We start from the raw sequence: 22460 nt of genomic DNA on the forward strand, positions 1-22460 counted from the left end.
AGTTTGAACCCCATGAGTGTGATCACGCTCTGCTTTCTTTTTGTGCCTCACTATCCTTATTATCAAAACAAGGATAATATTTTGTGAGAAATAAAAGTGCCTTGCTTATAATATATGCTAATATAACTTTCAATTATTTTTATTATTATAAATGAGCATACTTCTGTGCTTTTCTGATTATTTTATTCAGATTGATGCCAGAAGTCAATGGTAATTATGCGAGTGATGGAGATGTTAACGAACCCTATCATGATAATCATTTTGCAATACATAAGTGTATCAAACCATCATACTGTGTTGTACACCTTAAACTTGCACAATATGTCAATTATATCTCAATAAAGCTGGAAAGAAAAATACCACAAGTAAAATTGTTGAGTCAATAGGAAGCAAATTTTGGGGACTTTTGATAGTTAATGTCAAACTGTCCTTCTAAAAGGTTTTCATCAATTCACACTCTCACCAGCAGGGGAGAAAAGTAAGTTCCCCGCACTACTGCCACAACTGGGTATTATTATTTTTTAAGTCTCTGTCAAACTGACAGGCAAACTGTGACTTTGATTACTAATGAGGTTAAATATCCTTTTATATGCTATTGGTGGTTTATTTATTTTTCTTTGAGTATTCCTGATTCTTCTGTTTTATTATTTGATTTTTTTTATTGTTTTGTAGGTATTTTTTACATTGTCAAGATAAAAAACCTATAGAATTTCATACATGTTGCAAATATTTTTCCTAGTTTGTTACTTGACTTTGGTTCTTTTTTTTTTCTTCTTGCCATAAAGAAGTTTCTATTTTTATGTAATCAAATCCATCAATTTTTCTTTTCGATTTCTAACTTTGGTGTCATGTTTAAAAAGGTTTTCCCCATCCAGAGACTATAAAAAGATTTAGGAACTATTTCAAAAAGAGCCATCTAAAGATGTGTGCAACTTTGTAACAGACGTTAGATCTGTCTTTTTGAATAATTTTATAAGCAAGACTCTTGTAAGGATGGGGATTAGAAGGAGAGCAACAGGGAAAATCATGCTTTTCTTTTTTTCCTCATTAACCTCTTTATCCCTTTTTTATTCTGGTAAAATTAGGTTTAAATGAATGTTAGGGATTGCCATAAAACAAAAGTTTAAGTCACTGAAACATACGCTGAAGGGGTAGAATGAAATGGGGATGGTGCGGAAGTGAGAGAAACCGACAGTGTCTGTAGTGTCATGTTCCATCTGTGAACCCCACATAAATTATACACATCCACAGAACCATCAACAATCAGTGCCTGGAGATATTAGTCTACCTCCATAGAGCCAAGCAGGCTACAACACTGAAATGTGTGTGTTCCAACGCACGCTAACATGAAGAAAATAAAGCATTAAAGGCACACCCAGTTAATGCAGAAGAAACACTAAGGGCCCACTGAAGCACAATCACAGCGCGAAGTCCCAGGGCTAGTCACACACTGGAGTGCTATCACCAGAGTTGGCTTCCTTTGGATCACAGGATTTGGGAAGAATGTATGGTAAAGTCAGCCATTAGTAATTCTAGTCTCTGCAGACAGTGATGACGGCTGCAAAACCATTTTACAGAGAACTGAGAACTGAGGCTCAGTGTCAGACAGGACAGCAGAGCCTGAAATTTAATTCAGGTTGGAGGCCCTTACTATACTTTCCACCTTATAGAACAGGCAATTTTAGCTTAGTTGTAGGCAAGGGGAGTGAGTATAAGTAACCAGGAGTGAGGTATCCAGAAGAACGAGAAGAGTTTAGAAGTGATTTTTTTTCCTGCTTTTTCTCCCCGAATCCCCCCAGTACATAGTTGTATATTTCAGTTGTGGGTCCTTCTAGTTGTGGCACGTGGGACGCCAGCTCAGCATGGCCTGAGTGGTGCCATGTCCGCGCTCAGGATCCAAACCAGTGAAACCCTGGGCCGCTGAAGCAGAGCACGTGAACTTAACCACTTGGCCATGGGGCGGCCCCTAGAAGAGTGATTTTTTAACTGCTGCTTGTTATCCATGAACGGATAACATCAATTTAGGCTGTGATCAACCCTTTTTTAAATGAAATAAGACATAGAATAAAATAGAAGATATCCAAGTGTACTGCACACAGTATTGTTACATGTAAGCCTGGTTTACGTAACAGAGTCACAACGTAACATATATTTCTTACTGTGGGTCATTTTTTGGCCATTTGTTTATTTGGCCTGTATTTTTATTTTTATTTTTTCCAGGTTTATTGAGGTATAATTGATCAAAAAGTCTAAAACTTTTTGAAAACATGGAGATCAAGGGTGCTGGTACCATGAAGACAAAGGAAGTAACTGAAAGAATAGTGGGAGATATTTTCAGGAACTATTACACATGGACATTATTTTTTCCCCCCACATTAATTAATTAATTAATTATTTTGAGGAAGATTAACCCTGAGCTCACATCCGCTGCCAATCCTCCTCTTTTTGCTGAGGAAGGCCGGCCCTGAGCTAACATCCGTGCCCGTCTTCCTCTACTTTATATGTGGGACGCCTGCCACAGCATGGCTCGACAAGCGGTGCCATGTCTGCACCCGGGATCCGAACAGGCGAACCCCAGGCCACCGAGGTGGAACAGTCTCACTTAACTGCTGCACCACTGGGCTGGCCCCACATGTGGACATTTTGGTTCTAGATAAAACAAGAATCCTGATGCTTTATTATATTTTAAAAGTATTACTAATCTTACTTTGTATCATTGCTCCAAAAATCTGAAACCAATCTAAACAGTAAAATATGCTTGCTTTACAGTTGTGCATACTCTTACCTCACTTATGTTTGAATCTGTGATCTGCCCCTGCATGCTCATTATTTTAATCAGTCTATCTTTTATGTTGGGAGGCAAAGGCTTAATGTCTGTGATGTATCTGGAAATATTCTTCATGAAGCACCAAAGGCATCTGAAACACAAATACGATACAGTAAATTACACTGTACCTGTACTGATTCCTATTATTGGTTTAATGCTGTTTGTTAGCATTTAGTCCTTTCATAAACAGGGTGTACATTTTACATTAACATTTACAACTCAAGCTCGGTAAGATTCGAAAGCCTTGTCTGTGCTCAGTTATGGACAAGGTGCTCTTCCTCTACATTTTTTTCTCAGCATATCTCATTTACTAAAATGCATTCTCAATGACAAAAAAGTGTTTTTCCTAAGTCAGTCTCCCTAATTCCTAAGACACAGTTACCGCCAAGATTTCAGTTGTATATACCTAAATAAACATTAAACTAGGGCCTACTAATTGACAAGTTTTATCTGTTAACCTAGGAAATTTGTTTTCACTATTTTTCTTAAAACTTATGTGGGTAATGAGGTCACCACAGAAAGAACTATAACCACAAAGATTTCACAAATAGTACAAATCATGGAGACAACACACTTAGGGCCAGGACTGCACATGCATAAAGTAGAGTTATGAAAGCAGGCAACGACCAAGACCCACATGACCAATATATCTCATAGGTGGCTTGAAATTCCAACTATCTAAGAAATTCATACTTTAAACAAAGAAATACAAATCTTATTATTCTCTGCCTACAAATACCCCACATATACATAATTCTACATCCATGAATAAATGTGATTATACACTTGAATTTTTTAGTGCTATCTTTATTTTTTCTTTCCCTCTTTTGGTTGCCTCCACTCTTCCCTCTCCTATCCTTCCACCTTCCATTAGTTTAGTTCCTGATGCTAACTTAGCGTGTGTTCTTTCTTATTTTTCTCTGTGCTTGTGCACACATGTGCATACTCACGCATACATTTAAAGGGTTGGGGAGAATCATAATAAATAAAATGGCATCATTGTACACTCACTTTTCTACACCTTTTATTTGATATCTTAGGAAATTCTTCAAAGCGTCCAGTGGAGTTTTACTGCTCCTTTAACGGCGACATCATATTTCACAGTATCAATGATTTGTTTAGTTCTCCCCTGTTGATGAGCAGCCCACTGTTGCTAGAATATGTTAGCATGTGTTGTCAGACTGTTTTCCAGAAGGTCTGTCACACTTCATATTCCTATCAGCAATGTTGGAGGCTTCCTTTTCCTCTACATCCCTCAAGCAATAGGTACCATCATTCATTTTATTTACTTTTCCATCTGTTTCCATTATTTCCGTTTCTCAACCTCATCCTCCATCACTCCAGGAAACCATTCTAATGTCTAATGTCCTTTTGTTATATGTGTCCTTTTAATATGATCGTTGTATGCAAGTAGTTCTGATTTATGTATATGGTATTTGTCATAGATTTGTTTAGTTTTTCACTCAGCACTATGTTTTTAAGATTTACCTACTCTTCTTTTTTTTTAAGATTTTGACTCTCCTCTTCGATTTTCTTCCTTTTGTTTTTTTTTTGGTGAGGAAGTTTGGCCCTGAGCTAACATCTGTTGCAAATCTCTCTCTTTTTTCCTCCCAAAGCCCCAGTACATAGTTGTATGTCCTAGTTGTAAGTCCCTCTAGCTCCTCTATGTTGGATATCGCCACAGCTTGGCTTAATGTGTGTAGGTCTGCACCTAGGATCCAAACTGGTGAACTCTGGCCGCCGAAGCAGCGCATGCGAACTTAGCCACTTGGCCATGGGGCCGGCCCCAAGATCTCCCTATTCTTAAATGTTGGAAGATCTCATGAGTGAAAGGTGGCATCTTCTTATTACTTTACTTTGTATTTTTCTAATGATTAGTAAATCTAACATCTTTCATGAACTTGCTAGCTATCGGGAAATGCTTTTCTCTAAATTGTCTATTCATATCCTTGGCCTATTTTGCTATTTTTTGCCTTAAATTTGTAAGAGCTGTTTTTGTGACCAAATACACGATTGATTTTGTATATGCTCCATAAATATTCAAAGAATATTATAGCCTCTATTTGAGAGATGTAGTGTGCTCTATTATATATGTCTAAATATCCTTTCCACGTAGGTATATCTGTGCACGCAAATATATTACGTGAATATAAATAGTTGTTTATTGATAGTATTATTTTTCTTTTTCTCATTTTTTCTTCTAAATCTGTAGAATTCTTAATTTACAATACTTGTATTTTGAAATCAAATTTTCCTTTCATTTCTACTAATTTTTGCCAGTTTGTGTGCATTATCGTTTTATAATGAAAAATTTCAAAAATACAGAGAAATAAAATAGGATGATATAAATTCATGTACCCCAAACCCAGAATTTTAAAATGTTACTATTTTACCATATTGCGTCAGATATGTTTCTTAAAACATAAAACATTTCAGATTAAAGCCTCCTTTGTATACCTACTCAGGCTTGCTCTCTTTATCTCCCTTTGCAGAGGCAGCTACTACCATGAAGTTTTTAAAATAGTTTCTGTCCATGATTATGTCCTACTTTTAATACTAAAATATATATCCATAAACAACGTATAGCATTGTTTTCTGTATTTACAAAATGTAGAGTAGTGTATTAAGTTTCCTACCGTGAATGAATTTGTCAATTGTGCTTGTAATTGTGATAATTTTCCTTTTTTAAGACTATGGTGTTAGTTGCAAGCTCATGATCATTATATCTTTTGGTGGACTATTCCTTTTATCATTAAGTAATGTCTCCCTCTACCCATATTAATGTTTCTCACTTCAGATTTTATTCAGTCTGGTTTTAATATTGCTCCACCATCCTTCTTTGGCTTCTTTTGCTAAAAGTTTTCAAGATTCATCTGCATTGTTGCAGATAGCTATGGTTTGTTCATTTTCATTTTCAGTTTGTTCATATCCATTTTCACTGCCACATAGTATTCCATTGTTTGAACAATTTATCTATCTATTCTACAGCTGACGTATAGTTGGGTGGTTTATAACTTTTGACTATTCTGAATAATATTAATATAAGTACTGCTGGACATGTCTTTTGGTGCACATGTACCTGTGTTTCCAACTGAGTTTATATCTAGGAGTAGAATTGCTGGCTTATAGGATATGCATATGTTTAGCTTAATGCCAAACAGTTTTCCAAAGTGGTTATACTGATTCACAGTCCTACATCAGTCGATGAGAGTTCCTGGAATCCACATCCTTGTCAACATGTGGCATTGCCAGTCTTTTTAATTTTAGCCAATTTAGTGAGTTTATAGTAGCAATGCAATGTGGCTTTAAGTTGCAACCCCTGATTATTAATTAATTTGAGCACATTTTCATTTCTTTATTGTACAGTTGGATAGCCTCTTGTGGAGTATCTATTTGAGTATCTTGCCTAGTTTTCTTTTGGGTTGAGTGATTTACTTACTGATATGTAGAAGTTCCTCTCATACTCTGGACACAAGCCTTTTGTTGGTTACATATATGTTGTAAACATATCTCCCATTCTGTGGGTTGCCTTTTCACTCACTTAATCATGTTTTTTGCTAAAGAGAAGTATATTCTAATATAGTCCAATATATCTGTGTTTTCTTTATGGCAAGTATTTTTTGTGTTCTGTTTATGAACTCTTTGCCTGTCCCAAGTTCATGAAGATATTCTCCTATGTTTTCTTCTAGAAAAAATTCACTAAGTTTACTATTTTACCTTTCACTTTTCAACTTAAAAACCACCAAGAATTGATTTTTGTGATGTCGAGTTGTGCAGGGTCTGAGAGTTTACCCTACTTACAAGCTTATAAGTTAGCGTATTACCATTTCACGAATGCTGTCAGAAGACATGAGATTCCTGGGTCAGAGCAAAAGGACTTTGTTACTCATGACAAGAGCAGTATCCAGGGCCTCATGTTTGTCTTGGTTCCCCAAGGCCTCCAAGTCCTTCAGCGTAAAGTAGGTGAGGCCAGATGGACGCTTGCTCATGCAGTGAGTTGTATTACAGGAGAGGAACACTGAGCTTGGGGATTCACCACTTTTAAGGAAACTGAAGCAAGCCTGCTCTTGAAGGAAATAATACTTCATCCCTCAGGTTGCTTGCTGCAAACACACAGCCTTAAGAAATGTCTTAGGTAAAGAGTAATCAGTGCCCTGCATTCTTGGCATACCCAGCAAGAACGTGCTGGTCCATGGCAGATTGCCTCTCCCAACTATCCACCCCAACATGTTCTTGGCTGAACTCAAATATTTACATAAGTATGTCACCCTGTCAGCTACTTTGATTAATTTGACCAACAGAGGCAGAAACCGAATCTGTTCAATTTGTCTCTTAAAGGACTTAATTAAGGCTACTATCCCTAGCATGCCAAGGAGAAGGATAAGGCCAACCTGCAGTAATGACCTCAATCATCCCCCCAGGGTCCCAGACTCAGCTAACTGAATAAGTATGGGAGGAAGAGGTGCCAGTAGGTTTTGTTTTAGACAGACAAGATGTAGTCAAAGTCCAGTCTATGATCCAGTAGGAAACGTGCAAGGGAATTTAGAGTGGTAATGAAATCAGATACTCTACCATCAACAGAAATTTATGTCACTTATTCTAAAAGTGAAAAGCTTAACTAAAAAAAAAATTTTTTTGGGTAACTGCTTTTAAAGATATAATTGACATAATATCTGTGGTTTTTAATGTATCCACAGAGTTGTGTATTCATCATCACTATCTAATTCCAGAATATTTCATCTCTCTAAAAAGAAATCTTGAACCCATTAGCAGTCATCTGCCAACTTCCCCCATTTCCCACAGCCTAGGGAACCAGCAATCTACTTTCTGTTTCTCTAGATTAGCCTATTCTGCACATTTCATATAAATGGAATCATACAATATGTGGTCTTTTGTTACTAGCTTCTTTCACTTAGCCTAACGTTTTCAAGTTCATCCATGTTGTAACATGTACTGACACTTCATTTGTTTTATGGCTGAATATTACTCCATTGAATGGATATACCACCTTTTGTTTATCCATACATCAGTTTATGGACATTTGGGTTTTTCCACTTTTTGGCTATTATGAATAATGCTGCTGTAAACATTGGTGTGCAAGTTTTTGAGTGGACATATGTTTTTATTTCGCTTGGGGACATATCTGGGAGCTCAACTGCTGGCTCACATAAACCGCTTGGTTATGTGGTAACTCTATGTATAAACTTTTGAGGAACTGTCAAACTGTTTTGCAAAGTGACTGCACCACTCTACATTTCTACCAAGAGTGTATGAGGGCTCCAATTTCTCCAATTTCAGATATTTTACATAAATGAATCCATAAATATGTGGCCTCTCATGCCTGGCTTCTTCCACTTAGCATAATGTTTCCAAAGTTCATCCATGTTGTAGCATGTATCAGTACTTCATTCCTTTTTATGGCAGAATATTTCATTGTATAGATACACCACATCTTGTTAACTCATTGGTGATAGACATTTTGGTTGTCTCCACCTTTTGGCTATTGAATAGTGCTGGTATGAACATTTGGGTACAAGTATTTGTTTGAGTACCCAGTTTCACTTCTGTTGGGTATATACCTAGGAGTGGAATTGCTGGGTAACATGGTAATTCTATGTTTAACTTTTTGAGGAACTGCCAAACTGGTTTTCCCTTTACTTCTTTAAGTGTGGCTTCCTTTAGGTCTTTGAACACATTTATAATGGCTTCTTTGAAGTCTTTGTTAAGTCCAACATCTGGGTCCTCTCAAAGGCAGTTTCTGTTGCCTGTTTTTTCCCCTGTGTATGGGTCATACTTTGTTTCTTTGCTTATCTTGCAATTTTTTTGTTGAAAATTGGACAGTTTAGATAATATAATGCAGTAACTCTTGATACTGATCCCCTCAGACTTGTGACTATTTACTTGTTTAGTTACATGGTGGGCTATTTTAGTGAAGTCTATTTCCCTCACTGTATACAACCTCTGATGTTGCTTCTTAGTGGGCACAGCCTTGGACATAAGCATTGTCACCTTGGGATGACAGTGATTTTAGTAGGGCTGACTCTCTTTCTTTGATTATTCTGTTAAGCCTCTATGGGTATCACACCCAGCTGTTAGCCTTCACTCATTGCAGATCAATTGCTCTAATGTTTTCAACAATGCCTGAGGTATAAATTCCTCCCTTATGTCATCCAATTCACTTTGGACTCCTTTGCGGGGTTAGTTTCTGAGGTCAATGTTTGAGGTTTCTTCTGACCCCAGGCAGGCTCTTCTTAGATGTCTCTTTCCCTGGTTGTTTCCAGTAAACTTGCTGGCCTATGGTTTAGCTTGTGTCTCACATGAAGCTATCAGCCTCTTTGTAATTACTTAATACCAAAATCTCCACTGATTTTGAGAGCACCCTTAGGCTTGAACTTCTCCCAGCCTCTGTTTCAAATAAAAGTCAGTTTCTTGAGAGTTTTAGAATTCTGTTTCGCAGCTTGCCTCTCCCCCCGGAAAGAATCTCTGAGCCAGAATTTCAGAGCTGAGAACAAGGCCAATGATGTGCTTCTCCCTGAGTGACAGCCCTGCTTTAGGAGCAGGATGTTGGGGAGTAGCCTCTGGTCTTCTTGGCTTGCCTCTTCTAGGATGGAACCTCCATTCATGAATGAGCTGGAATGAGGGAGCTTGAGACCCCAGTATTCTCGGCATGATATCCTGAGCTAGAGCCTCTGCCCTATAAGTGGAGGCTAGGTGGAAGTAGCAATCACCCGACCTCTTGGCCATACTCACCTGTAATATAGCCTGTGAACAAGTATCTGGGGAGGGAGGTGAGGAGGAAGGCTGGCATCTTGCCCTTCCCAGGAAGATAGTGAAGCCCTCAACTGGGAGCTGCGGGGAGAAGTAGCCTCATCATCTCAGCCACACTCACCTGGAGTGGAGCTTCCAGTCAAGCTGAGCTGAGGAGGGAGGTGGGGGAGGGAGCAGGTATAGTTCAAATGCCACAGACTCTTGCTGTTGTTACTAAGTTTTAATAAATTGTCTTAAATGAATATTTCTTCATTTGCTGTCCAGAATTTAGGTGGTTGTTTTTGTCTTATAATTTTCAACTTTTATGCTTATTTTACTGGGGAGCAGGTCTAGGGAGCGCCTCATGCTGCCATTTTGTAAGTCTTCCAAATCTCGGCAATCTTCTCATCAATTTAACAAACATATGGAACTCATTAAGAGGAAATACTGTTACTCCTTCTCTTTTAAATACATACTTGATTTCTTTTCAAATGAATTGGTCATTTTAAGTTTGCTTACTTTGAATACAGGTTCTTCCATCCCAATGGATTCCAAAACACTTCTTGGAAAGGGTGGTGTGTTATACTCATGCATATTTTTAAAACCCCATAAAATTGTTAAATTGTGTTAAAAAATTGAGGTGAGATAGTTTTCCAACTTCTGCCTGGTGGTGTTAGTTAAGTCTTTCACACTTCTATGGGTATGCCAAAAATGTAAGGTCCTGACTGAGCTTTGTTTGGGCCATTTCTCAGGTGGGTTGTGTTTGTGGCAAGCAAGTCTGAGAGATGAGGCACTGTCTTCCTCCAGGACAAAAGACAGCTTTTTGCTTGCTATAAAATGGTTTATTACCCAAGCTCAGTGTTTCTCTCCTGTAGCGCACCCACAGATATGTGCGGACATCCATCTGAGCCCTCTGTGTAACCCTATGGGATTTGGGGGAGAAGGGAACTGAGGCAAACACGTTAATGTTCATGCTGCTTGCTGTGCTGTCACAAAGTTCTCTGTCCCTAGCCCAAGAATCTTGTGTCTTCTCCCAGCATCCATGAATCCATAACAGTCTAATCTATTAGTGTGTCAGTAAAGTGAAATTAAATCCTAGATCTGATAGTTTGGCAATGAGAATTGGATGCAGACAGAAACATGGCTTTACGGAAGAGGAAGGTCCTGTAGGCCAGGTTTGGGGATACGAGGTGACTCCCTGAGGTTTGGTAGCAAATGCTCTCACCCAGGTGGTGGGTGAAGGGGAAGGAACAGCTCCTCCACTGTCCACATGTTCAGTCCTAGACGTAGGATTGAAACGAGCCACCTGAATGGTGTTTTGGTTATTGCTCACTCTCCTTTATATGGGAGGAAGGAGGGATGTTATTATGACAATTAGGTAGCAAACCCTGGGGCTCCAGTTGAAAGGCTACATTATTGTGGCTTCTCAGGCAATTAAACCCTAATGCTGAAATAAATGGTATCAGTCATGAGAATCTTGCTACGTGTCAGACCTTTGAGTGGACCAAAACATTAGAAGGTCATTTAGTTGAGCCACAGGTGAGCAGCCCCTCAAAACAAAAGTGAATATAAAGCCTTGCCTAATAGTGCAAAGCCAGCTGCTCACGTTTCTGGCCCCCACCATAGTCCAATGTGACAGCTCAGGAGGATGGGGTGCTGGGTATAGGGGTGGTTCAAATTACCAAGGACTGTGGGGTGAAATGCAGTGGTGTCCACTGGGGCAGAAAGAAAGGGACCTCTGAGCGAGGATGCTCACTGGGAGGTACCCAGAGGAGGAAGCAGTGCCTATACTCAGGTCCCAATATTGGAGTGGGAGGGCCAAGGGAGAAAAAAATAACCTTGCCCCTCCCAACACCCCCTGTGAGCTAGCCTCTCCCACCACTCTGCATTCTCCAGTAGCTAAGGAATAACATAGTCCCTGGTTGGCTGTTGCTGTAATTCATAAATTGTGCATGCATTAAGATCCTTGGTCTCTGATACCTTAGGGGGAAAAGGCACCTAAATTCAACTTATGGGATTTGGGTAAAGTTCTCAGTGGGGAAGCGATGCTAAAATGACCTTATAGGTGGAGCCTCTTGGGCCTCTCAATAGACTGTTGTTGTGGCTTTTGCTGCAGAATGTGTAACTGATATTGATGTGTTACATGGTTATACTTCCCTGGTCCATGAGTATCAGAGCTGATTCTCCTGTTCCAGAAATGCCACATATAGAAAGGTAACAGGGAATATGTAACTTGCCTTCTACCTCTCTGTCCCCTCCTGAGGAGCCCGGCAGAAAAAATATAGAATCCCAAGAGAAGAAAGGAAAATCATAGCTTTAAAGACTTAATGGCTGCCAGAGTACTCAGACAAGCCCTTTTCAACTACAACATTACTACCTGCCTGATGCATATGCACACACTTTTCATTTACTTATTTGAGGAAGATAGCCCTGAGCTAACATCCGCCACCAATTCTCCTCTTTTTGCTGAGGAAGATCGGCCCTAAGCTAACATTTGTGCCCATCTTCCTCTATTTTATATGTGGGATGTTGCTTCAGCATGGCTTGATGAGCAATGCTAGGTCTGTGCCCAGGATCTGAACCGGTGAACGCCGAGCCACCAAAGCAGAGCGCGCAAACTTAACCACTGTACCACTGGGCTGCGCCACCCCCCCCCCATTTTTTTTAAGGCAGCTATTAACCTGCTAATAAGCTCCTGTTGAAACTGAACGCCTGAGCATGACGCCTTGTGACTGCATGGCCTGATATCCTCATTTTGGTGTGGCTCAACCAGGACTCTACAACTAACAAGAGAAGGGCCCAAAGACCTTGCTGATCATATGGAAATTGTATATTCAAGATCACAGTTGGCCTGGTTCTAGACGGATCTTGTTTTTTTTGTGGAAAAATGAGTTTTGGGGGACACATTATCCACTACTCCTACCACCTGAAGCAAAGCCATTGGCTCAATGGCCCTTGACTCATAGCTTTCCCTAAATGTCTGGGCCTGGTTCATTGAGCTGGTTCAGCTCAGCTGAAAGCTGATGGTGTTCACTGGGTGTCAGGAGCTGTCCAGCTCGAAAGATAACTTTGGAAGACAGATTGCAGTATGTGCTGGTCAGGGCAATGGGTGAATGAAAGTTGTTACTCTTGCCTTAGACCAGGGGTCACAAAACTATGGCCCATCGGCCAAATCTAGCTTGTTGGCTGCTTTTGTAAATGAAGTTTTCCTGGAACACAGCCATGTCCAGTCATTTATGTATTGTCTGTGACTGCTTTCAGACTATAATGGCAGAGATCAGTAGTTGTGAGACAGACTGTATGGCCTACAAAGCAAAAAATACATACTATCTGGACCTTTATAGGCAAAGCTTGCCAATATCTGCCTTAGATAATAGACAACACTCCTAAGATTGAGGCATATTATACTTTTACTGACTCACGGACTGTTGCCAATGGCCTAGTCACCTGGTCTGCCACTTGGAAGATGACAGTTTAGCAGATTAAAGATAATTCTTTTTTGGAATGTGAACTATGGAAACAAATTATAGCTGACAGTTGGACAGATATACATGGCAATGACTCATTCTCTAATGGAATGGGCTGAAATCATGCTGCTAATTAAGTATGTACCTGCCAGATCCCAGCCATTGATACTGGGATCCATGATCACACCAAACATAGCAACACATCCACCACCACGGCCTGGGAACAAAGTAAGGATTACATGTGTCTGATGTTGAAGCTACCATTGCATGCCAGTCTTGTGCCTCCTTTCAAAAGTCAGCCTGTTTGTCTTTAATAGGCCACATTGCATGGGGCGTTGTCTCTTCTCACTCCTGACAAACTGACTATATTGGGCCTTTGGTCCTCATCTCAGGGGCTCCACTGGTGTCTTACCGTTGTTGACACTTTTTCAGGTTACAGTGCCACTGTTCCACTCTGATCAACCAACTCCAGCTACATTGGCCATTACATAAAATGTGTTATGTTTTTGGCTTTTTTAGATCATTTGCAGTCTGACAATGAGATGCCGTTTATTGCAAAGGTCACTCAACACTGGGCCAATAGTCAAAACATTTGATGGACATTTCACATCCCTTATCATCCTCAGGCTGCTGGCTCCAACAAGAGGTAAAATGGCCTTAAAAAAGTCAACTAAAAGAAATTTCTGACTCTACCTCCTTCACCTCCTGGTCCACACATCTTAGGGAGGTAGTTTGGTCACTAATTGCAAGCATCCCCTGAAAGAGTTCATATCCTCTTGGCCACCTTCTAGGTAACGATCACGATGAAAGTGGTGGAGAGTAACTACATCTATTCTGAAAATTTAGGATTCTACTCTGACAATTCCTGAGCTTGATGCATCACTTTTTGCCTAACAGTAACTCCAAGCCAGCCTGGTTGGTACACCCTCTGGGTGGCAGCTGGCCAAAAAGGAGCTTAGGGAGTTCAAACTTAATTCTGGTTTAGTACCCTGAATTCTCCTGTTGGACTGAACTAGTTCCAGATCAGCAGTCAGCAAACTGACCTATGGCTGAATCTGGCCTGCTGCCTGTTTGCGTAAATAAAGTTTTGTTGGAACACAGCCATGACCATTTCTTTATGGCTGCTTTTGCTCTACAATGGCAGAGTTGAATAATTGTGATGGAAGCCCACAAAGCTGAAAATATTACTATCAGGCTCTTTCCATAAAAAGTCTGCCAACCTCTATCCTAAGAAGATAATGACCACTTGATTGAATTCACTGTTCACCAAGTCCCCCTAAAGTGGCCCATGCCTGTCAAAGTGGGAAATATGATGCGTCTCTATAAATTTTGTAAAAACAACCCTGTCCCTCTTGCACTTGACCTCTGTCAGTAGGAGATTTGATTGAAAAAAGTGAAGCTATATGTACTGGCATGGGACACACCAAACTTGTGATCACAAAGGACAGCAATAACTCCAGAACCCGGGGAGGAAACACTTGAGACCTTGAGAAGTACTCCAGGGAGAGGAGGAATTAACGCTCCCTTTGTCCTCTAGATCCAGTGCTGCACGTTGGCAAAACAATTAGATGGTCTACATGAGGCAAGCAGCAGCTGCAGCTGACAATTTGATATGCTGCTGGGTTTCTCATCCTTGTCCATGTACTATGAAAACAGAAAAATTCATGTGGATATGGATGACCCTGAACTATTCTGCTGTGCCTGGCCTCTCCACACATGGGTCTAAAACCTTGGACTAGCACAACCTTGTTTAAAACTGACAGATATAAATTCATGTCTCTCCTGATGCCCAAGTGATCTTGGGCTATTCTATGTACAGCAATCAAGGATGCAACTACTCAGTGACACTGCACATGTCGCATAAACAAAACAATGTCATGGTGATCCAAATCAAGTTTAACAATAAATCTGTACTAGAGTGACCTGTGTTCCTTTGGGTTCTATGCTTGTATGTACAGAAGAATAGGCAATGGAATACTTCTCAGTTGGGTAGGGGGTTGCTTTTTGGCTTATCTGTTGTCCCTGTAATTACTGACAATGACACCAAAGATTAGCATGTAAGCTTAAGTTTCCTTGTGCAGGTCATAATGGATACTATTCTGGCCTTAGACTACATCTTGGCTGTTCGAAGTAAGACATCTTGGTCTCCCCAGGGATTTATTCAACAGTAGGCTGAGTCTGTGACCTTGGAGGCATAGTTGAGGTCAATACTTCAGGTTGGCCTCATTCTGCTTCTTGGAGCACTCTTAATAGCCTTAGTTAAATGATGTATAAAACAAATTGAATACATTTGCTCCCAGCATCTGTTGGTCAAGTTAATCAGTGTGGCTGAAGGAGTGTCATGTGATAATTTGTCAGAAGCCAAGATGGCAGGCCCAAGAGGTGGAATGTTGGGGAAGGCAAACCTCTAGGGTTTTTCATGGTTCTACCTGTCTTCCTGGGAATGGCAAGAATACAAGGCCTGATACTGTTTATCTGGGCCATTCTCAGTGTTGTGTTTACAACGAACAAACCTGTGGGATAAATTAATGTCTCCCTCCAGGACCAAGCAGCTGTTTACTGCTTGCTATAAAATGGCAGAGTCCCCAAATTTAGTTTCTCCTGTAATGCAACTCACTGCTTGTGTAGGCATCCACCTGGGCCCCCTGTTTCTCATCTGTAATGCAGCTCACTGCTTGTGTAGGCACCCTTTGGAGCCCTCTGTGTTTCTCTTCTGCAACGCAACCCACTGCTTGTGCAGGCATCCTTCTGGGCCCTCTGTGTTGCTGCTGTGTCTTGAAGGTCAAGAGGAAGTAACATAAACATGCTAATGCTCATGCTGGTTGCTGTGCAATGAAAAATAAAGTCCTTTGTGTCTCTGACCCAAGAGTCTCCAGTCTTCTACCAGCATCCATGAAACAAGACCAGGCTAAAAACACACTGGTTTTATAAGAAGGATAAATTCAAATTCCACAGTGACAATCACTCCCCTTATATTTTCCTTTAGGCAGATTTCAGCTATATTTTAAATGTTTCCTTTTTCCCACAATACCACTTTTTTCTCCCCCCTCTCTCTTCCACTCAGTCTTTTTCATGTTGGTGCTTTAATATCCTCTTCTCTGAGCTCAGCTGTGCAAGCTGTGCCATGTGTTCCCCACAGTAAATGGTTTCCTCTTTCTGCTCCAGTTCCCTCCAGCAGCAAGAGCAGAGAGCTGGGACAGAAACAAATATTTCCTAAAATACTGCTATGAGAACTAACAAGTGGCTCACAAAGACCGTCCAAAAAGCCTGTTAGTTAAACAAAAAATGTTTATTACATTTACTGCAGCAAGGGTCTAACAGGGTTTTGGTAGTGTCTCAATAGGGTAAAGCTAGGGAAGAGTACATTCAGGCTTTGGGATGTAAGCTCAAGTAGTTTAAGAGGGTTCTCCCCATCCAAAATGGGGAATGGTTAGGATTAGGAAAAATTTGTGACATAACAGGTTAAGACTGATGGACATGGAGCCTCGAAGCAAGCCTTGATGAACAATCTGGCCTGATAAACATAATGTTTGCCCTAACAATCAAAATGTTTGTCCTAATAACCAAGTTTTATTTAGATAAATTGATTGCGAAAATTTCCTGGAACAAAAAGTTATATTGACATAAGTGATCTCAGTTCTCAGTCCCAACAGTTGACACAGGTAGTCTCACTTCTCAAGACAAAATGAAAACTGATCAGCTAAAACCTAACAAAATCTTCAAAAGCTGCAAGAAAAAGGGGAGAGGTAGACATTTCATCCAATATGAGTTGCTCCAAACTTTATAGTTAAAAGAAACAACTTATTGATATTTAGCCAATCAGTTATATGGTGAATTAATCTAACAAACAAATGACTTTTGGCAAAATGGTCTGCTTCTAATGCAAGTGTTGCATAAAATTTGATCCTTGGCTCCTTTTTCTTTTCTCTATATCCTCTCCCTTAAACTTAACCATGGCTCCATCTATTTGTAAGGAGTTTATTCCTAACCTTAGTCTCAATCTCTGCTCTCCCTTTCAGATTAAAAAATCTATTTCTAACTGCCTGTTTGATATTCCTACTGGTTGTTTTGATTTATTTTCCTCATAAGACACTTAACTCCACAGTTATCTAATGATAACACCATTCTCCTAGTCCACAAAGCTGAAAACTTCAGAGTAATTTTTTATTTTTCTCTTTCCTTGTTCCCTCTATTCAAAACTATTCCCCATATCCCAGATTCAAAGGATTCTCTAAGGCAGCGCTATTCAAAGTGCTGGTCAGTGAGATTAGGAGCTTATGCAAGGATGTAAACCAAGCAGTTTCCTTCATGCAGAAAGCTCCATCATGTGGATTAAGCAGTGTGCTTAGCAAAAACAGGTGATTACTATTCTGGATCAAGCTCCTTACCTTGTTACAACCCAGAAATAGTTTGCTGACAACTGCCCATCTGACCATACCTTGTCCCAAAAGGGTTAGAAAATATGATTCTAAAGGCAAATATGGACCCTTACATGGGGACCAACACCCTAGTATGACAGTGAAGGTCATTTGATCATCTTTTTGCTTTACTTTCAAGTTTTGAATAATTTTTCTCAATGTGTATTCTTCTGTTTCCTCTTTTTTCACTAAGAACTACATTCTCAAGTTCCGTCCATGTGACTATACATATGTCTACTCTTTATTCTTCTAACAGCTGCATAATACTTCACAGCACCTTTCCCAGGGATGGACATTCCAATTCTGTCACCAGAATGAAGTCTGCAGTGAACACCTTCACACATATCTCCTAGTTTGGACTCTCCTTACTTCCTTCCATGATTTTGCAACAGTTTCCTAAGTGCTTCCTTATTTCCAACTTCTCCGTAATTCAAATCTCCCTCTGCTCTCAGTACAGTTCCAAAACCTTTGATAGCTCCCCACTGCTACAGAATTAAACACTCTTATCCCATTTTGGCCCCCAATGTTCTACTCCTAATTATCTGGCTTTATGTCTTAATCTCCACTATTCATATTGTATTCTCCAGCCAATCTGAAACACTACTTTTGGTCTTCTCAGACACTTCTAACTTTCCTGCTTGTCAAGCCTTTGCTCTTATTATCCTACTCACTCTTGGATGCATTTCCTCCTATTTGCCAATCCTTCTTTTGTGGTATTATTCTACCTATATTACAGATATTTATATACTTGTCTTATGCTGGAACCATAAGCCTGTACCTCCTTTATGCTAGTTATTTCCTGCAATCATCAGTAAAGTGCTTCATATGCCACATGTTCTCTTTAAATGCATGCTTAAATGTATACTGAGCAGCTACTAAAAATAAGGAACCATGGATACAAAGAGGTGAAAGACTTGATTCTGGCCAAAGAAGTTCAGTGGAACCCTCAAGGAGCCTCAGGGTAGAGATGGGAATTAAGAGAGAGGAATTAAGCCAGGCCTTAGAAAAAAGGTCAGGCCTTAGGTAACATATTCTTTGCTACACTTCTTTCCATGCTTGGTATGACATAATATTAATAACTAACTCTAATGAACACGTACTATGTGCCAAGCACTGTTTGTGAGCCTTACATGAATTGGCTTTAATCTTTGCAACAGTCCAATAAGGTAGGTAATATTATCATCATCCTCCATTTACAAATGAGAAAACTGAAACCCAGACAGGTTATATCATCTGTTCAAGATTTTATAACTACGTTAGGTGCAGGAATAGAACTCACGTAGTCTGTCTTCCTAACTTGCACTCTTAAACCATTACTCTGTCTTTACTGAGAGAAAGAAAATCTCATTTGGATCAGGTGTAATATTTATGCCAAGAACTAAAGCAAGATACTTTTCTCAAGACTCTACGCAAGTCTGAGTACACACAAGGGAGAATCAACAGATTTCCCTTTTATGAAAAGTGACTGTGAACTGAGGGCCACAAGTTTATAAGAGATAATGTAAATATCAATGCTACTGTTTTAAAAAGCATTCAGTGAAGTGATTTTCTCTTTAGACCTAATTTTTTATATGGCATTATTACCAGACTGAAACCTCCTAGAGAGAAGAAATTGCAACTGTAACTGCAATTTCCAGCACAATTTCTGGTGTGAAATATTAATAACAATATTTAACACTTAGCTTATTATTTGCTAGTATTACAATAAAAGAAAATGGAGACCAAGCTTAAAAATTCCCCAGGCAGACAAAACCAGTTAGCCGCATAAGTGAAACTTAATCTAGCTTATTTCATGAACGTAAGTGAAACTTAAGTTATTTCTTGTAAATGTCTCTGACAATCATAAACAACACTTAAATTGTCTTCTAAAATAGTGTAAGACAATCACTTTTAACCAAACCCTTCTGTCTGTAAACTCTCATTGTAATAACCATCACTGTAAAGGTTAAACACCTTCCTCATTCTCACTTTATAAGCCATCCTGTAACTATACGCCTCTGAGCTTCTAACCACTTTTGGTTTGAAGTCTCCCGGTTCACAAATAGTTTCCTTCTCAACTCAATAAAATATTCATATCAAGTAAAGCTCTCTGAATCTTCTTTTGACAGTTTTTGGTGTCAGAAGTGGGATCTCTGGAAGATGTCCCCTGCCTCATTAGCCAAGAGGCTGGTGAGTAACCAGGTTCCAGAACCCATGGCGCCCACTGTGCTCACTTCTTTCTCACCAGTCGTGGAGTTCCCAGTAAACCTCTCTTAGATACAAGCTTCACTCCCTTTGTGTCGAGCTCTCTGATTTTATTGAGCAATCTTTTTTGAAACTTTTCCGTAAGTCACCCTATTCTGTTCAAAACAGGGTGGGGGTGGTGATGTGCAATTCCCTGTGTTTTGGAACAGCTGTTGAAAAACAGGACCCCTCATAGTTAAGACATCTTAGGAAACCTAAAACAAAGATGGGTGCTGGTCCAAATCTCAGACCAAGATCTTATGCCTTTTTGGAAAAATGGGTGAACTTTGTAAAGGATAATTGGAATTGCAGTGGCCACTTTGGGGAGCCTTTAACTTAAATAAGATAGTCCATCTGAGGGGAAACCTTAAAAACAGAGGATTCCAAACTTCTCAAGAGAAAATGGAATGCACTCTTTGATTGGTATGCAAAGTTTCCTGAAGACAAAATGACTCCAAAAACAGCTTCTCTAAAAGAATCCTTACAGCACACAAATAAAAAAGCTTTGGAAAAAAGCTTTAGCCATCTGAGCAGGAACTTTACCTTATTCTATCTGCTAGAAACACAATTTGGATCCAGCTGTTCCTTTGAGTTTTATATTATTGTACCTGACACATGGCTAAAATTTTTAAATGAAAGCTATAAGATCTCTGTTTGTGTCTGTCTGTATATTAGGTATATGTATATATGTAGGCATGTTATGTATACGTGATATGTTTTAAAGAGCTCTATTTAATTGGCCTAAAGGAAAATAAACATGTATATAAATTAAGTATTCTTAAAACCCTCAGAAATATAGAAAGTAACCCAAATTCTTTTCAATTTTGTATGATCTGAGATAATCTTTGGTAAATAAAAGCTAATTTAAATGTGTTGATTTAATAAAAAGAGGCACATCTTCAGAGTTGTCAATATTAAATATAATGCAAACATACAACCTTTTCTACCTGAGTTTACTAGTAGAATAAGCTCATGCTATCTCTGTTAGAAAACTTGTCAGCAAGAAAAACAGTTTAAGAAGATGGTTAACTGTTTAATCCAAACAATTATTAAAAACAAGTAAATTAAATAGATGTAAGTAAAAGTTTATATTAAGTTAAGTGATGGATATTCATTAAATATCTAGATCATTTCCAAATAAAATAATATTCTGAAACATTAATTGCTAAACATAAGTTTAACTACTCTTGGCATCTTAATTTTTAGAAAGAGACAAAAAATACTTGGGTCTATTAGTAAACACGTCTTTCGCCACATTAAAAAAAATTATATTATGAGGGGCCGGCCCCGTGACCAAGTGGTTAAGTTCACACACTCTGCTTTGGTGGCCCAGGGTTCCCCCGGTTCAGATCCTGGGAGAGGACAGGCCATGTTGAGGTGGCATCCCACATGCCACAACTAGAAGGACCCACAACTAAAATATACAACTATGTACTGGTGGACTTTGGGGAGAAAAAGAAGGAAGGAAAAAACAAGATTGGTAACAGTTGTTAGCTCAGGCGCCAATCTTTAAAAAAAAAAAATTATATTCTGAAAACGCATATGTTTCTCAAAATACATAAACTTTTATAATTACGTATTCATGAATTTGCTAATCTACTACAGGATGCTGATATATGACAGTTCACAATTGTGTATTTCCTAGTTTTCACTGGAAAATAAAGGTTATTAATGGTTAACATTTATAATCAATATATTTAAAAATCTACTAGAAACAAGAATGAAAGAAAACTACTTTGTATACAAAGTATGAAAGAAAATAGATGTATTTTTATATGAAGAGTATGCAAGAAACATAGGATGTGTTTCTGTTAAGAAAAAAAGAGTAATTTTATACTGTAATATTTTCTTTTTTGGTGAGGAAGATTGGCCCTGAGCTAACATCTGTTGCCACTGTTCCTCTTTTTTGCTTGAGGAAGATTGTTGGTGAGCTAACAACTGTGCCAAGCTTCCTCTACCTTACGTGGGATGCAGCCACAGCATGGCTTAACAAGTAGTGCTAGGTCTGTGCCTGGGATCCAAACCTGTGAACCTTGGGCCACTGAAGTGAAGCACACAAAATTAACCATTATGCCACCAAGCCAGCCCCTATACTGTAATTTTGTTAAGTAAAATTACTGGTTATTACAGAACTATAAAGAAAAAAGGAATAAGACAAAATCTAAATGGATAATAGAAAGTTGAAGGCGGCTTGTTTAGAAATTCTATATTGCAAGGTCAAAGTTAGCTAAAATTAAATGGATTTATTTATAAGTGTTTTTAAAAATGAGATCAATAATGTACTGATGCAAACTAGAGTTTGATTTTCTCTTTGTTAAAAGTTTCTTAGCTTATTGGTCTGCACTTAACCAGACATTATAAAAGGTTTTTCTTTACCTTTTGTGTAACCTGCCTAGGAATCGAAGATTCTGTGCCTTAGCAAAATAAGTTCCTGTGTTTCATGTTGTTTTTATCAGATCCTTGATTACTTAGGAAAACTGAATCTTCTCAACACTAAAAGAGCTAAGGTTTTTTAATAACTATATAACTGTTCGTATTTGCTTTTGAAATCTGTTAACTGTCACTTTGGTTGAATAGATAACTGAGTATCGTTTCAAAAAGAACTGTGATCCTATTTAATCAAGTGTTTGACATTTTTGAGAAACTTTCCAAAATCTAAATGAAGTCTTTTTGATCTCAAACTAACTTTGGGACTTTTCAGAGGACCCCGGAAGATCTCACAAGATTTGTTCTCTCCTTATAAAAAGAGAGATATTAAACTAATTAGGCTATTTTGAT

The 22460-nt window shown here is 39.0% G+C and overlaps 1 protein-coding gene across 2 annotated transcripts in view; it reads right to left on the reverse strand.

The window, feature by feature from the left end:
• AMN1 (antagonist of mitotic exit network 1 homolog) overlaps nucleotides 1–22460 on the reverse strand; it is a 58199-nt gene that overhangs the window by 32066 nt on the left and 3673 nt on the right. For both annotated transcript variants that reach the window (XM_008538841.2, XM_008538840.2), the window contains exon 2: nucleotides 2786–2918. In XM_008538841.2, the coding sequence (XP_008537063.1) occupies nucleotides 2786–2902 (117 nt within the window). In that variant the 5' untranslated portion in view covers nucleotides 2903–2918. The remainder of the gene's footprint in view (nucleotides 1–2785; nucleotides 2919–22460) is intronic.

This window comes from Equus przewalskii, chromosome 5 (assembly GCF_037783145.1).
Source record: "Equus przewalskii isolate Varuska chromosome 5, EquPr2, whole genome shotgun sequence".
Lineage (NCBI taxonomy): Eukaryota > Metazoa > Chordata > Mammalia > Perissodactyla > Equidae > Equus > Equus przewalskii.